At 53.7% G+C, this 16,969-nt stretch overlaps 5 protein-coding genes across 5 annotated transcripts, besides 1 other annotated feature; 2 read left to right on the forward strand and 3 right to left on the reverse strand.

The window, feature by feature from the left end:
* Nucleotides 1-519: 519 nt before the first annotated feature.
* CORC01_13955 (alpha-glucuronidase A) lies at nt 520-3,173 on the forward strand (the record flags this gene model as incomplete). Its single annotated transcript, XM_022625570.1, has 3 exons — nt 520-1,062; nt 1,122-2,239; nt 2,294-3,173. 3 exons carry the CDS (start codon nt 520-522, stop codon nt 3,171-3,173), a joined length of 2,541 nt encoding a protein of 846 aa, XP_022467908.1.
* A 443-nt stretch (nt 3,174-3,616) lies between these two features.
* CORC01_13956 (uncharacterized protein) lies at nt 3,617-4,408 on the forward strand (the record flags this gene model as incomplete). The annotated part of the gene is made up of 1 exon (XM_022625571.1): nt 3,617-4,408. The coding sequence occupies one exon, from the start codon at nt 3,617-3,619 to the stop codon at nt 4,406-4,408; it is 792 nt and encodes a 263-aa protein (XP_022467909.1).
* A 460-nt stretch (nt 4,409-4,868) lies between these two features.
* On the reverse strand, nt 4,869-5,471 carry CORC01_13957 (small nuclear ribonucleoprotein Sm D1; the record flags this gene model as incomplete). The annotated part of the gene is made up of 3 exons (XM_022625572.1): nt 4,869-5,173; nt 5,277-5,326; nt 5,458-5,471. 3 exons carry the CDS (start codon nt 5,469-5,471, stop codon nt 4,869-4,871), a joined length of 369 nt encoding a protein of 122 aa, XP_022467910.1.
* A 392-nt stretch (nt 5,472-5,863) lies between these two features.
* CORC01_13958 (uncharacterized protein) lies at nt 5,864-7,885 on the reverse strand (the record flags this gene model as incomplete). Its single annotated transcript, XM_022625573.1, has 4 exons — nt 5,864-7,054; nt 7,106-7,372; nt 7,427-7,557; nt 7,609-7,885. 4 exons carry the CDS (start codon nt 7,883-7,885, stop codon nt 5,864-5,866), a joined length of 1,866 nt encoding a protein of 621 aa, XP_022467911.1.
* A 255-nt stretch (nt 7,886-8,140) lies between these two features.
* Nucleotides 8,141-8,212: a sequence feature (Short protein (CORC01_13959, OHE90736.1) was converted to a misc_feature.).
* Nucleotides 8,213-9,393: 1,181 nt separating this feature from the next.
* On the reverse strand, nt 9,394-13,132 carry CORC01_13960 (DNA-directed RNA polymerase I subunit RPA2; the record flags this gene model as incomplete). The annotated part of the gene is made up of 2 exons (XM_022625574.1): nt 9,394-12,603; nt 12,665-13,132. The coding sequence occupies 2 exons, from the start codon at nt 13,130-13,132 to the stop codon at nt 9,394-9,396; spliced, it is 3,678 nt and encodes a 1,225-aa protein (XP_022467912.1).
* Nucleotides 13,133-16,969: the final 3,837 nt, after the last annotated feature.

The following is a 16,969-nucleotide window of genomic DNA, read 5'->3' on the forward strand; positions in this document are numbered from 1 at the left end:
TCACAGTTCTCTCCGCTAGTGCCAATTTCTCCGCACGTCGATGTTTAGACTTCAACACAAAAGGGGACACATTGTTGTCGAAGGGCTCATTTGAAGTTGGTTGGAAACAGGTTGTATTGGTAAGGTAGTCCGACCTCGATGGTCTCCCCCAGAGCTTCCCCACACCCGAGCCATGGATGAATATGTCGGCTTTCTTTTTAGCCTGAATACGATGGTTACCCCATCTGCCCATCACCGCTGTCGGCCTGTGGCATTTGACCCGGGACCCCCTTGGAGACATCGTAATTGACCAGGCCTGGGTTGTAGGAAAATGATGTTTTCCTGTTCCTGGTCCTGCGAGTTCCGCAGATCTGGGAATACCACCCCAATGACGCTCGCGTACCGACGAAATCGATGCTTCTTCCTTTTATAAGCTTGCAGGCCCCCATTCCCACCATGCAACAGGTATTTTCCTGAGCATGTGCTTCTCTCCAACTGGTTCTTCTCGCCAGCAGCACCTCTTTCCACCGGCCACGAGTCATGTGGAAGCTGCTTTTCCTTGCTTCTCTCGGCCTCGTTGCCGCAGAGGACGGCCTCGACGGCTGGCTTCGTTATGCTCGGCTGCCAGACTGCAAGTCTTCCGGCTTCGCTGACTCCTTACCCTCCACCGTCATCGGCCTCAATGCGACGGAAAACGGCCCAATTGCTTCTGCCTTGTCCGAATTGACCAAGGGCTACCAGGGCGTCCTCGGCAAGAAGGTCTCTGTCGGCCAGGACGCCTGTTTTGGTGTTTCCGTTGTCATCTCTACTGTCGAAGACTACGTTGCGGCTTGTGGAAGTAAAGGAGTCGAGGCGGACCTCATTGAGGATGGCTTCTGGCTCAGCGTCAAGAAAGACGGTGTCAAGATTCTAGGAAAGAACGAAAGGGGCGCTCTCTACGGTACCTTCGAGTACCTGAGTCTATTGGCGCAGGGCAACTTCACTGAGGTGAATTATGCGACAAACCCTTCGGCTCCTATCAGATGGGCAAACCAATGGGACAACATGGACGGCACGGGAACCCATGGCAGCATTGAACGTGGTGTAAGCAATCTTCTCTTCTTCGAATTCTTATTGAATACGGGTTAGTCTGACTTGGGCAGTACGGCGGTGTTTCCATCTTCTTCGAGAACCTCAATGTCGTCACCGACGTGACCCGAGTCTCCCAGTACGGCCGTCTGCTGGCCTCCGCCAGGATCAACGGCATCATCGTCAATAACGTCAACGCCAACGCCATTCTCCTCTCTCCCGAGAATATGGACGGGTTGAAGAGGATTGCCGACGCCTTCAGGCCATGGGGTGTTCAGGTCGGCATCTCCCTCAACTTTGCCTCGCCACAAACCTACGGCAACCTTTCCACGTTTGACCCCCTCGACGAGAGCGTTATTGCCTGGTGGGGAAACATCACCGACGAGCTCTACGCGCGCATTCCCGATATGGCTGGATATCTCGTCAAGGCCAACTCAGAGGGTCAGCCCGGCCCCCTGACCTATAATAGGACGCTGGCAGATGGTGCCAATCTCTTCGCTAAAGAGCTCAAGAACCACGGCTCCAAGAAGGGCATCGTCATGTTCAGAGCCTTTGTCTACGATCATCTCACGCTGAACGAGTCCGATTGGCGTGCTGATCGCGCCAACGCCCAGGTCGAGTTCTTCAAGCACCTCGATGGCCAGTTTGATGATAACGTCATTGTACAAATCAAGTATGGCGCCATTGACTTCCAGGTCCGGGAGCCCGTGTCGCCTCTGTTCGCCAACATGAAAAATACCAGCATGGCCATCGAGCTGCAGGTCTCTCAGGAGTACCTCGGCCAGCAGGATCACTTGGTCTACCTACCTCCTCTCTGGAAAACAATCCTCGACTTTGATCTGCGCATTGACGGCCAACCTTCTGTTGTCAGTGACATTCTGTCCGGCAAGCGCCTCAACAGGCCTCTCGGTGGCTACGCTGGTGTCATCAACGTTGGCGCCAACTCGACCTGGCTTGGAAGCCATTTGGCAATGTCCAACCTCTACGCCTACGGTAGACTTGCGTGGAACCCCACTGACGATGTTGTCACCATTGTCCAGGACTGGACCCGTCTAACATTCGGCCTCGACCGCAAGGTCGTTGACACGATTGCCAAGATGTCTATGGAAAGCTGGCACGCCTATGAGAGCTACAGCGGTAACCTGGGAATCCAGACCTTGACTGACATTCTTTACGCCCACTACGGTCCCAGGTAAGCAAGGAGCCAATTCAATTTTTTTCTTCCAGACACTAATTCCAAGATCAGCCCGCGCAGCCAAGACGGCAACAGTTGGGGTCAGTGGACCAGAGCGGACGGAGACAGCATCGGCATGGACCGCACAGTGAAGAACGGCACCAGAAACGCAGGGCAGTACCCTCCCGAGGTGGCAGCCATGTACGAGGAAATCGAGACGACCCCGGACGACCTGCTCCTCTGGTTCCACCACGTGCCCTACACACACAAGCTGAAGAGCGGCAAGACGGTCATCCAGCACTTTTATGACGCGCATTACGACGGCTCGGCCACGGCGCAGACCTTTGTGCCGCAGTGGGAGTCCCTCAAGGGCCTCGTCGACGAGGAGCGCCACGAGCACGTGCTGTTCAAGCTCAAGTACCAGGCCGGCCACTCGCTCGTCTGGCGCGACTCCATCAACAATTTTTACTGGAACAAGTCAAGCATCCCCGACGAGGTGGGGCGCGTGGGCAACTACAAGTACCGCATCGAGGCCGAGCACATGACGCTGGACGGGTACAAGATCGTCGACGTCGATCCCTTCGAGGCGGCGTCGGGGTACAAGGCCATCGTGACGAGCTCCAACACGACGGCCGGAATAGCATCCACTGCTGTAAATTTCGAGACTGGGACGTACACCCTCGCTGTCAACTACTTTGACGTCATTAGGGGCAAGTGTTCGTACGTTGCGTACATCAACGACGTTGTCGTCGGCCAATGGAGGGGTAACAGCGAGGAGAAGCTGGGCCACTGGCCGTCTGAGTTCCTGGACGGGCACTCTGCTATCCGGGTCAACTTTCCCGGTGTCAAGGTGACCAAGGGCGATACGCTGAAGATTGTCGGCACGCCTGACGGGCCCGAGGTCGCTCCTTTGGACTATGTTAGCTTCTTGCCTGATGGCATCATCGACTAGGTCTTTTAATGATAAATTCTGAGCAAGCACAAAGTCTTTCGTAGTTTATATTCAAGATTCATGATATCTGAAAATTTCGATTTATTTTGGTCAGCTTTCTTCGTAATCATACTTGCAGTGTAAAGTGTGTTGTTAAGTTGTGCTTTCAATTTGTGGTTGATGTAAGTGAATTGAACCCCACAATTTCATCCGACTGGCGTATCTGAGATTTTGACTCTCTTCCCCCCGATTTTTCATCAACACATCGTCTCTTGAGCTTCAAAACCCAACGGGGGCCCTTCACGTATCCGATTGAATGTCTTGGAAAACGCGAGCGGACTTAAGACGCTCTATCTATCAAAGCTTCTTGACAGAACCAGCTGCCAGTAATACCTCGTGAGAAATTCAGTCCCTCTCAATGTCGACTTTAGTGAGACTTACACCTCTCACAGGCCCTATCCACCATGCTTCCTACGCCAGATACCTCCCACGTTCCATTTGAGCGTGTTTACGAGCCAGCAGAGGACTCGTACCTCCTCCTGGACACCCTATCAGCCTCTTCGGAGGCGTCTTTCCTCACATCACGCTTCGGCGGCGGAAGCGCCACCTCCTCATCATCATTCAAGTCAATAGCAGCCCCACTGGTGGTCGAAATCGGCACGGGCTCCGGCGTCGTAATAGCCTTCCTCGCCGCGCACTCCCTCACCCTCTTCGGCACGCCCTCCATCCTCACCGCGGGCGTCGACCTAAACGGTCACGCTTGCCTCGCAACAAACGCCACCGTCCGCCGCGCCCTCGCCGAGAACATGGAAACCGCGTCCCCGCTCTGGCTCGGCGCCGCCATGGGCGACCTCACGAACCCCTTGAGACCAGGTAGCGTGGACGTCCTCGTCTTTAACCCGCCCTACGTGCCGTCCCCGGAGCTCCCCGCGCAGTCATCGGCGACGCTCATCGCGGACGCGCAGAGGAGGACGACGTTCGACGAGGACTCGTACCTTCTTTCGCTCTCGTACGCGGGCGGGCGGGACGGCATGGAGACAACGGACCGCTTGATTGAGGCATTGCCCGGGGTCTTGAGCCCGAGGGGGTGCGCTTATATACTACTGTGTGCGCAGAACAAGCCGGACGAGGTCAAGAGCCGGATTGAAGGGTTTGGGGGCGAGTGGAGGGCCGTCACGGTTGGGGAGAGCGGGAAGCAGGCTGGGTGGGAGAAGTTGCAGATCATCAGGGCGTGGAGGGAGATGGAACGGCCTTGATATAGAAACATGAATGATCAATGGCTCTATTGTCTCGAAACCTTGGCTTACCCATGCAATTCTTCATTTAGCCACAAAACTGGTGTGCGAACCAGCCGCATGGCCGCAATTCGCGACACTGTAGCTCCTGAACTGGAATTGTATTGTTTTATTTCCCAACCACCCCCAACGCCTGAATAGCATCCGGTTGGTCTTAACGTGTAAGGTGCCTGTCTTGGTAGAGCTCAGGGCCCAAGTTGTAAAACAAAAAGTTCATCGACGGTTCGTCGTCTCTTGGGGGGGGCTGGCATAGATATTCCCCCCTGAAGAGTCTTTCATGATTCACAAACGACCATTCTTTCTTCTTCCTTGGGCAACCAGAAAGTTCCTCGGCGCCCATCAAAAATGTCGGTGTCAACCCAGAACAAGACAACAGTGTCACCTCGTCAAACAAAAAGCCGTTTCCGTTTCCCACACCCACTCAACCACGTCCGCGACCGCGTCCCCGGCCACGGCCTCTTCCTCTGGGACCGCCTCTTCCTCCACGAACAGGACCGCCGCGCTCCGCTTCCTTACGCGCCTTGTTCTTAGGCTTCGGTTGGTCGTCGATGAGCAATGTGTCGAGCGGCAGCGAGTCGGGCAGGATAAAGTATCGGATCGTCGAACCGCGGATGTTCATAGTATCGAGCGATACGGCATCCTGACCCCTAGGTGTCATCTTGACTGTGCGCAGCGCCGTGTTCATCTGCGGCGAGACTGAAGTGATCGTGCCGTGGATGATGGTGCCTGCAGTTTTGCCAACACGCGTTAGTCTGCAGTCGATATAACGGGATGCGAAGGTTTGCACATCTTTCCAGAGGAATAAAAATGAGGAGTAAGGGTTACAGACCATTCTTGAGTTCGATTGTCACCGTCTCGTTGGCGCACTTCATCAAAAATCTAAAAGTTGGAAATTCTTGTCAGCTCTTCTTTTGGCCTCGATTTACAGCGAGCGGCCTTCTGCATCTCGGAGAAGGCTCAGCACACAGACCGACTGTAAAGGGAGAGAAGGGCTGATCAATTGCGCGTACCTGACGAGTTTCATTTTGGCGACGGCGGAGTTCGGGTGTCGAGCGTGTCGTTCGTCAAATGGAAGAGCGGCTATGCTATATGCGAGTACTCGCGACGGACCCGGTTGATAGTCCTGGGTGACGGAAGGCTGAAGCTTCGGAAAAGCTCCTATCCCGCTTCTGGGAAGTGGGGCCAATGTCAAGGAGTCCTTCCATGGTCACAACCTGGAAAGGTTTAACCTCACGTGACCTTCGTCTCCACTTGTCCCTCAACGTGCATCGACGCGCCGCCCATCTCAGCTTTTCATCGTGAAGGTGAGAGCAAATTACACATTAAAGAGCTGCTATCTCTAAAACCTCTAATAGAAGGAACCAGTATCATGTCCTCGCAACTAATCTTCGCCCAGTCGGAAAAATGGAGACACCGTCAGCCGAGGCTCAGCACAAATCTCTCCACCACAGGCCCCCATTTTGGAAGCTCCCACTCGTGCCTGGGTGATTGGACATGAGCGCTTGCGATCTGAACGTGTAGGCTGTTGATTGTTCTCGCTTCAACTTCGGCCGCGCCTTCTCCAACCACACGAATTTGGAGATGTTTCTCAAGGTATGGTACGATCTCATCGGGATCAAGCCCAGAGATGGTTCGCGCCGAAACCATGTGAATTAGGGCCGATGTCAGAGGAACCGTCCCAGATACATGGTTGCCTGAACCCGTATGCTTCATCGCAAATACGCTCATTGATCCAACGAGGTTCGGTGCAGCTGCCCAAGCAACTGATTCTTTGGGAACTTCACCAAGGAAGAAATGGATCGCAAACGAGCCATTTAATGCCCCATTCTGAACACGCACATTGGCGATCCATTCGGTATACATGTCATCGTCCGTCACTACTTTGGTATGGAAATTAGGATCTTGTGAAAAGTCCGGCACGTATTTCGAACTTGTTCCTTTTCGGACTTGGGTTAGCGGCCCCCATTCGTGATCAGACGCGGCTCTTCGTTGCTTCCAGGCCAGATCGGAGGGGCTAGATGATCCGTAGAGTCTATTGATGGTTGCAATGAGGCGAGCTTGGTTATCGGACTTGTGGAATCCCAGACTTGGGTTTGTTTCCGCATACGAATATCCGAAGGCCATAGTGTCCCTGGCCATCGCCGAGTTCCAAAAGGTGCCATTGGCGTCCGCATAGAATGGTTTGAGTTCTGTAAACAAGTCTTGAACGAAACCCGGCGGCATAGTGAAGGAAGGCTCCATTGCGACTTGGGGAGTGACCCAGGCGGTAGGGTACAGAACTTGCCACATGGCGACAATTCGTTCCACCATAGTATGGTGCAAGAAGAACACCGGATCGAATGCCGAATACTGAATGTAATACAGATGGCCGCGGTCGCCCACCAATACGTGCATGGCATCGTGCAAAGACTCCACCGAGTCGTATTGAGTCTGATTCGACTCCGTCCCCCAATATTTGTTACTGAAGGGTCCAAAGTCCTTGTAATTCGAAAGGAGAGTGTAAAGTCGTTGCTGCAGCGCGGGTCTGGCATGCTCGATCGCGTGCGCTATGCTCTGGTTGTCTGTTGTCTCGAAAGGAGCTCTCATTGTCTCTGTCCAATGGGGAAACTTTTGCTGTCAGATTCTAATTCCCTTAATCCGGTGGGTGTCATTGCTTACATCGCCTTCAGAAAAGACCTCTGGGTCTAGTGGCCGAAACTTGTAGCTGTACAACGGGTTGGCAATGAACTGCCATCCGTTGGGACCATACACTTGGATAACGGGCTGCTCGAATTCGGATAAGTAGACGCTCTCTCCTAGCGGTGGTGTAGTAGCCCAATCCCAGTATGGAATTCGAAAGTCTATTGCGGCGGCTTGGTAGTAAGCTCGTTCCGTGGGGTCTGGGAACCACGAGGCGATCATCTGCACAAGTCGAAAGAGAAGTTGCTATTATGGTGTTAGTGATTGCGTGGCCAGCTACAAAGCTCAAAGGGAGCTGACCTCATATAAAGCGAGATATACACGGTGCCATGATGGGAAGAGAATGGACATGTGGGTGCAATAGCCTCTGTTCTCGCCTCCCGGTACACCGGGTACGCCGTTCCATGGTATGAAAGGAACACCGTGAATACCTGACCCATATCAGCAATCCTGTCGTCGCGGTATTCATCAATCAATCTCACCTGCGATCTGGTACCACGACAGCTCTTCGCTTTGATTCGTGAACTGGAACATGCTTGATGCGAGGAGGAAGAGATTCCACTTAAAAGGGTTCTGCTTCATCTCTCTGATTTCGGGACGGTTGGGAATGGTTCCATTTATAGAAGGCAGCTTGGTGATGATGATGGGATCATGTGTCTGGCGCTTGACCACTCTTGCCGCGTCGAAGCCATAGTCGTACGCCGGTGAGTAAGGTGTAGCCACCGCGGCGGTAGCAAGGAGGACAATGGAGAGGAGCATGGCGCAATGAAACACCTCTGCTGCACGATTTTAAAAGTATGAGAAGATTGACAAGAAGGATGGATATTGGTGTTCACGTAGGAGGATACAGAGAAGAGGTAGATGGCGGGGGGTTGAAGTATTAGCTGTCCAGGTCGATCAAAACTTCGGCACAGCCAGATCGCCGTGAGGAAAACCAGGTGGTACGGTGACAGCAAAATGATCGTGTTCAAAATTCCGGGGTTTTCGGACGTTGAGCAGTGCCGGACTCGTCGTTCAAGCTTTGACGGAAATAGCGTGGCTAAAAGAAATGTTGAAAGGGGCGGATCGAGCGAGGATATTAACCATACTGAGATATCACTCTCTGGTCCGAAACATACGTGAGTCGCGGAAGGCAAACAGGGCGCGAGTGGCACGCCGCATAGCCGTGATGATGATATGGTGCTTGCGCAAGTGAGTCCCTTGTTTTTTGGGTTGGCAGTCTCCATTTTCGAAGAAACAAGGCAGGTATCAAAACAAGATACTTCTGCATGGTGTGATCCTAATCTTCCAGAGAAAAGAGCGAGAGCAGGAGCTATTGGAGGGAATAGCAGACTGAAGGGGAAGGCACAGGTTCTTACCCTTGGTATCTTGCGGGCACAGAACGTGTCGTGCTTTCCTACCCAACTCAGGTACCTCAACGCAATATGTCTTGCCTTTTCTCGCCGTTCCAAAAGAGTTAATGATCGTATGTCACCTCAGGTACATTGCCTTACAACCAAGGACTGGTTGAACAGCATCTGACGACAATGGTGGAGAGAACAGGGCGACGTAGCGTGTCAAGTCAGCTGGAAATGTTTGGCTCGAGTGAGGTATCAACGATACGAGGAGCAGCTGGCTTTGGTGGAGCGAATCCAGACCGCTAGCAAGATCTCACTGACTCAATTTCAAATATGAACTCATCCTGAATATGAGCTCCAGCAGCTTTCCGTCATACTTTCGATTTACGGTGACCAATGAGCAAAAGCACTCACAGCTACGATGAGCCATAATCATCCAGCTTGGATCCCACGAGGCCTCCCAGGTACACGAGTTTTGTATGCCAAAGCTGTGCCATAGCTGGGGGAAATGCTGAGAATTTCCTCAGATCTGAACCGCTAATCGATGGTCGAACTTAGCATACGGCGGATGCCGACATTGTCTGTATCATATGCGCCGAGATGGTTGTTTGCTGGATTCGGTAACCTGCATGAGACAAACGGCTCTGCATTTGACTGTGGCCACTCTACACATGTTGATGTAACGTCGTCCACGCTTGCACCATTTAATCGTTTGTCAAACCCTTCCTTCGGCCTTCGGCCTGTAGCCACGAAGGCGAAGCTGAGATTCGGTTCGAAAGTTGAACCCGATCTTAGGAGCATTGTCACCAAAACACATCGCTGCTTTGCAAGAAAAGCGCTTCTGCGAGCATTTTTGAGCATTTGTCCATTAGCAAGTCATGTTGTATTTACAAGTTGAAACCCATATTTTGTCTACCAAACGCCGTCGATCTAAGGTAATGATTTCATGGGTTTCAGGGGGCCCTTGCGAGGCGCGTCTTTGGAGTCGATGCGGTACTTCAGTTTGACACCCATAGCTGCCAACTCCACATCCAGGAACTTGAGCGCACCCGGAACAACCACGACCGTCGTGTTCTCGCCCCCGACCCACTGGTTACCCTGTCCGTCCTCCCAGATTTCTCCCTCCACCTTGGCGGCGCTCTCCGCGTCGCCGGCGTCGAGGCGGGTCGCGCAGTTTCTGCACCGCACTGTCGTGACCTGCTTTTTCTTGCCCACAAACGGCGACACGGTCGGTTGAACTGAGAGGAACGAACCACAGCTTCGGCAGATCCAGGATCGTGTGTAATCGGAGCAGTTGAGCAGACGATCCTGCAGCAAGAAGGCTGTACCGTGAGCTAGCAGCGCGTCACGCTCCATCTCTCCTACACGAATACCACCTCCACGCTTTCTACCCTTGATGGGCTGTCCGGTTGTCGGCACGACTGGTCCCGTCGTTCGTACTTGATACTTGTCGTTGACCATGTGACGCAAACGCTGGTAGTAGACAACACCAACATAGATGTCAGCGGCCAGTTCCTCCCCAGTGATACCGGAGTACATAGGTTCGTTGCCATGGTAATTGTACCCGGCCTTCATCAGCTGATGGCCAAAGTAGTCACCGGCGGTGTTCTCCTCGTTGAATTTGAAGGGCGTGCAATCTTGTGCCAATCCGTGGAGAGCACCCGCTTTTCCAGCAAGTGACTCGACGAACATGCCGATTGTCATACGAGAGGGGAAAGCGTGCGGGTTGATGATGATGTCGGGCTGAATACCTGACTCAGAGAAAGGCATGTCGACGGCGGGCCACTTCTGGGAAGCGACACCCTTCTGTCCGTGACGAGAAGAGAACTTGTCGCCGATGACTGGGGATCGAGGAACTCTGAGCTTGATGGAAATCGTCTGCGCGGGCTCATTACCCGACTCGCTACCGAGCACACGTACTTCCTCGACAAAGGCAGTCTCAGACTCCTTGTACTTTTCATAGTGTGTCTGTCCGTCCAGGTTGATCAGCTTGCCACTGTAATCTGCTGACACCGTGTGCCATGCGCAGAGCACATCTCCCTCCTGAACCATCCGACCAACGTAGGGTAATCCGTCCTCGTCGAGCAAGCCACGGTAGTATCCCTTGACAAAACCGCCGGGGGCGAAACCGAAGAGCTTGGAGATGTTCTTGACAGCTCTAGTTCTCGACTCATCCTTTAGCGTGACCTTCTTCGTCTTGTAAATAGTGCCGTGTCCGAATCCTCTTTCGTGTGCCGACTTGTTCAGAATCATAGCGTCGTCCATGTCGTAGCCAGTGTATGAGATGACCGCCACAACAGCATTGAAGCCATTAGGGAAGTTATCAAACCCATAAGCATTGTGTAAAGGCGATCGTACGACAGGCGTCTGGCCGCTCTGTATCCTGTACATCTTGTTGTCTGTTCGGTGCCGAAGAGCCGTCGCTGGTGTTCCCATGGTTTGCTTACCCATCTGACATTGGTACATGTTTCTGGGAGACTGATTAAAATCCGAGAAAGGCGTCATGTTGGCAAGAATGGAGAGCATATTGGTTGGGGTGACCTCCACGTGCGTCGACTCGCCCGATACGATCTCGTTTTCAACAACGGCGATGGACATGTAGGGCTGCTCATAAGGCCCGACGAAATCCACTTTGTCAAGGGGAAGATACTTCACAGGTCTGATCATACGCGCAGGCGCAGAAGACAAGTAGATACCCGGGTAGGAGCCGCCGTTTGAAGGGGGGACGTATCCAATCTCCAGTTGCAGAGGGACACCGTGAGTACCTTCAACCTTCCAGAACCGGAGAGTGTCTGCGATTCTTAGAGATTCGCGAGGTGTGCAGAAGCCAATGATTCTGCCATCAAGCATTATGACAACACTTTCATCTGTAGCCGCAGAAGACGTTTCTACAGCTCCCAACTCCGCAACAAGGCCGGGGATCTTGGATGCATCGACAGATTCGGTCATGATCTTACACTTGTGAGCCAGATGATTGAGCAAACCGCAAGGCGAACCATCAGGAGTATGTACGGGGCACAGGAAGCCCCAAGACTCGGGCAACAGCTTTCGGACCGTCGTTGTCTTCAGTTCGGCGAAGAAGGCGCCTCTATGGATCATTCGGAAGTGACTGATGAAACGAAGGAAGTTGAGCTTTTCCGCAACGACAGTGAAACCGGCCGTTTGTTGCAAGTCAAGACCGGAGGGACTGGTCAAGTTACCTGTGGAAAGGAAGTATTCCAAGCCGTTTCCAAGGTTCTCGTTGGCATGTCTGAAAATATTGGCAGGGAATTCCTTTGCGAAGTCCTGTGATGTGAAGGGGGTGGCCGGGTGCTTTCTGGTCCACTCGCGCAGAGATAACCGGACAGCGGTCGTCAGAAACTCCTCAAGGCGCTCCTTCACAATCATGCCATACAGGAAGCCACCAAGCAGAACCTCCTGGTTTTGGACGGCATCAGGATTATCGACAGAGCAGTCGCCTGCCACGAGGGCATACAGCTTTCTGATCATGAACAGAAGCATTCTGAATTTGTCGTTGTCCTCCTTCTCGGTAACGTTGATGTTACCAAGGTGAACAAGAACAACCTTGCGCAAGAACTCGGTGCCCACATCGTAGTTGGACATGGTATCTGGCACACCCATCACCACCCGGAACTTCTCTCCAAGGTAGGCTCTCGTCTCGGTCTTGCTATAGAGACTGTAGGATTTGTAGGTTCGGAGGAGCAGCTCGACACGATCGGTCAAGAAACTGTTCTTGGCCGACTTGGTGTTGGACAGGCCGATCAGCCCTTCGAAAATATCTCGGTCGTTCGTGTCGACGAGAGCCTTGAGAATCATCATAACCGGTACGAGGTACTCGTTCTTCTTCCAGGAAAAGCGGAACGTGATGTTGCCATCGTTCAAGTAGTGCAAAACGTTGGTCTGAGATGTCTCATCGGGTCTGACCGATCGGACGATGATGCCGTACGGAGTGTAGCCTTGGCCTCGGTTTTGGAAACTCGGTCGGTTGATCGCCATGGGAAAATTCCTTCGGTTGACTTGCAACAGTCGGATGATCTTCTCGATACCGTTGACAATAAAGTAACCGCCCAATTCTTCGGATTCCTCCTTCCTCTGTACCAATTGGGCTGGCGAGTTGCCCTCCAAATGACATCTGTTGGACTGCCGATACCTCATCAGCATCGCGCCGACGGTCCTGCGATGGGTGAACAGGAGTGCTTACCTTGACCATGATAGGCACTTGCCCAAGCTCGCGCACGAATTCTTTGGGATCGCCGCCGTTAATCCTGTACTCGAAGGTGGCTGATAGCCTGCCTCGGTACGTGGCATGACGCTCTCTGCATTCGGATGGCAGAATTTCACGATTCCTCGCGAACTTGTTAGAGGGGGGAAGCTGCGACTTCTGCAGCGCCACCCCTTTGATCCGTATGGACAGGCGATTCTTGCCTTCGAGACCAGCCCTGTCGTCACCATCGAGGTAGGTCTTTGTGCCGATATCCTCTATGCCTCGAGCGAGGAGGTTCTTGCCGTCATTCGTGAACAAGGCATTGAAAGAGTCAATGTGAGGGCTTACGGCCTCTTGCAGGGCGGGATAAGCCGTGTGATCCTTTGGGGGGTTGCGGAAGAGGTTCTCGCGACGGACGGTGTTGTACTGGTGATCCCACTCGGTGCTGGTTGCTGAGGGCGCCATATTCGCTCTCTCGCTCGCTTGCCTGCGACTGAAATCATTAGTTTGAGGCCGTTCTTTGACCCCTCTTGCGTGGGAAATGATTGCTGTCTTACGAGGGGTTATGTCATGTGGATGTAACAATTGTCAAGAACCGGTGTCTCTGAGCAAGACGAAAAATAACGGAGACGAGGAGGGTATGCAAACGAACCTCTTCCAGCGCCGAGTTTCTGGATCGCAGAGGGCAAAATGCGACGGCCGGGTCCTCGGTGAAAACAAAAAATAATTATGGAGATTGAAGCGGAAAAAATTGCATCGTCCAATCATAGCGTGCCTTCGCCGAAAATGCAGGCCGTTATCCTAGACAGTGTGAAGACGGTGCGTTATCTGAGATGCGGGGCCCTGAACTTGAGGCGCCCGTAGACGGAACCCCACTGTTGCGGGATTGTGCACCCGGTACCGAGATGCTCTCGGATTTCCCGTCCCCAGTGGTATCCGGTGTCCACAGAGGCCGGCCCAATCCCGTCCGTCTGTTGCCACATTTGACGACCTAGGCGTTTCTTGATTTTGTGTTCCGTCAGGGTCTCAGAAGACGGACTAATCAGCCGTGTGAACAGAATATTGCGCGTCCTGCAGCGTTCTTGATTGTGCCACCGATGGTTCGTTACCTCCAATCTGTCACGAAGCTTCGATCAGACCTGACTGGCCACTGTTGGTTACTCAACCTGATATGAACCTGACAGCTGGGAATGGACGGCTGAACCGGACGTGTCAATGCTTGGTGGCTGTCATCGCCCGGGTTCGCTGACGGAGCTCTGCGCTATTCGTCTGATGATCGAGACGATACATTTGATGAGTGGCAGCGCCACGGCATCCATGAACTAGACTGGATATGCCGGGTCGAATCAGCACGGGAAGTCCTGACATTGCCGGTAATCAAGTCTTTCAGCGGGATGTATTTCCAGCCCAATTGGTAGTCCGTCAGGCAGAGTAAGCAACTTACCCAAGGTGCCATGAGTAACCTACCTGGGGTGTGAAAGCTATCCGCGCTAAGCGGGAAGCGTTGCGGAAAGGTGAGGTAAGGTGAGGTAAGGTCAAATCAGGTCAGGCCTTTGTGCGTAAAGTGGTCATGCCGCCCTCCCGGGCACCGTTGGTTCTCACCAATGCTGGCGTTGGATGGGTACCCTCCCCGTTGAATCTAGATTCCTGGAGTCTCCCAGAGAAGCAACTAGTAAAGGGCGACTCCTGATTAGCACCTCAGAAATTACAGCGAGCAGTTGGCGACTTGCAGCCCAATCTGCACTAACTGGGGCCTGATTAACCAAGACCAGGCGCTGACCCGAGGCATATCCATCTTAAGTTGCGTGAGATGCCGTGCCTCCTCTGCAGTCCGCACTCCGCACCCGCCATGAGATGATGGCAGGGTGATGCCCGGGGGTGCATAACACATGCTGCCGCCCTTGTCTTTTGGCCTGAGCCTGCCTCACCTGCCAATGGCACCAGGCCCCAGTCTCCTCCAACATTCGGTCGAGGTTCCGCATCCCCAACTGCTTCACATCTACCTACCTAAGCGTGGCAAGGTAATGGGCCAGTATCATCACCTGCAGCCTGGCCGATAATTCCACTAATCCTTGGGAGGGAAACTCTGAGGTGTAGACTATTCCCCCCCCCCCCCCCCGCCCCCCGCGGGGACCGGACNGGGCCACTAACCCACACACCGCCCCGTGCCCAAAATCCCCCCCCCCCCGTGGCGGGGAACTCCTGTGTGTTTGCCTATTCCCCCCCCCCCCCTGGTCCTTTAGCAGGTTCGTTCCGGTAATGACCAGATGCCGCAGCTCGACATGGAAGCACTGCCAGGCATTTTCGTAAATATCTTGGATCTGTATATGCCCTGGTGGCTTCTTCTCACCTACATGTTCATTCTTCTCTTCGTCCTTTTCACGACAGCGGGCGAGGAAGAAGCGCGAGAGATAGAGGCAGCAGTGGCAAAAGAGATTTTAAGTGCAGTGTCGCAACTTGGGCGTAAGACTTAGTTAGTACTTTAGCCCAGCTCTAGAAGGTACATCTTGAGGAATGGTTCCCTCCATGGATGTTATTGGGCTGTATGCGGTTTTTGTCACCCCCGTGTCTGCCTGCCTGGAACCAACCCAGCCTGCCTTGCGACTTGCCTGACCATGCGCTACCTTACCTACCCTATTGTTGCTAAATACTCTCTGCATCCTGCTTTCCCAGCGGATTCGATGCCTCGCTTTCTGCTCCTCCACCCTGGTCCGCCTTTGCTCCAGCTCGCGCCATCGAAATAACCATCTGGCCGCTCCGTACCTATTGCTTCTTCATTCGCTCGCAGAGCAGGCCTGGACGTTCATTCCTGGTGAACCTCCGAGAAGCAAGGAAGCCGCCAACAAACGCCTTTGTCGGCGAGCCGCCCGCTACTCGCCTCTCATCACAGTCACAACGTCATCAGACGCCCAACGCCGATGACCATTCTCCCCTCTCCATCGCACCGTCCTGCCTCACCAAGCCAGCCCTTGCGGTTTGCTTGACGGTATTGACAGACAGATCTGAACTTCTGCCGCCTGCAACAATCTAGGTCCACACGCTGCAGGTCCTCCCCCTCACTCTCTTCTCACCTTCCCCTTCTCGACATATCTTTCTTCATCGGGAGATTATCTGATTACCATCTATCTATCCACCCGCAAACACGACCACCTGAGCAACCTCACCCTTGCACACCTTACCTCATCCTTAGGTCGACTGAACAACTTCCGAGGTGGAAAGCCAGTCTTCGCATCCCACCACCGCATCTCTTCGGGGTTCCCCCATTGAAAGTCTGCATGCCTTGGCCTTGTACCGCAGGTCGAATCGCTGCAACTCGTCAACTTTAGCCGGCTAGAAGCCTCTCGACCCCCAATATCGGGCATTGGCAACCTCTATACGTCTGGGCTATCGCGCCTCGTCACCATCTCTCTGTGCCTAGGTAACTGAAAGCCCGTCGGATTACAAGCACCACATTGAATACAGCCATCAGTTACATCCCATTCATTTGGTCTTGGCACCCGGTAGCATACCAGCGAGCTCTCACTTTGGGCCACCCAGCGAGCAACGAGCACCCAAAAGTCATTCACGTTTGCCAAAGGGATCCGTCGCAGGCAAACTGAGCGCCGTGGTATGTAATAACTGCATCATAAGCTGGTCCTTGTCGAAAGTCCCTTCCGCCGCCGCCCGCCGCCGCCACAGCTCACATCTCATCCCTGCTACCGCTGCTGCTGCTGTCGTCAGTAGATTGACTTCCATGCCGCTGCCGCACATAGCATATTGTAAAGGCGCTCACACCCGAACTCAGGTGCACTCGATCGACATATAATTACCCATCACCCGTCCCTGATTGCGGCCCTTCCTCGCGGCTACCGTTGGCAGATCCACACGATCCGGTAGAAGCAAACGAATGAAACCCCAGTCGTTGATCTAGTAACCGCTGCAGACCCTGTCAACGCGGTTATTCCGAGTCGCCTTTCTTCCCCAACCGCCAATTCCTGCGACTCCAAATCCGGCACTGTTCATTCTACAGCTTGTGCCCCTCCACTCCCCTCCCAACCCCGGTCCCCTCCCAACTCCAAGCTCAAGCCTCATCCAGGGCACTCAGTCACTTCCACGACCGATCATCCCTCACCATCCCGTCTTTTCCTGGTGGGGACCTACTAATTACACCTCACAGGCTGTACGAGGTACCTCCCCCGGCCCCAGAGGACAGGCCAGGACAGGCCAGGCCAAGCGTCACCTGCACTCTTCTTTTCTGGTTCCCGCCCGCCGCCTGCACCGCACTTGCATCTGCGCCGCAACTTGCTCTCAGTTACAGTGTCG

This window comes from Colletotrichum orchidophilum (genome assembly GCF_001831195.1).
Source record: "Colletotrichum orchidophilum strain IMI 309357 chromosome Unknown Scaffold_226.1, whole genome shotgun sequence".
Lineage (NCBI taxonomy): Eukaryota > Fungi > Ascomycota > Sordariomycetes > Glomerellales > Glomerellaceae > Colletotrichum > Colletotrichum orchidophilum.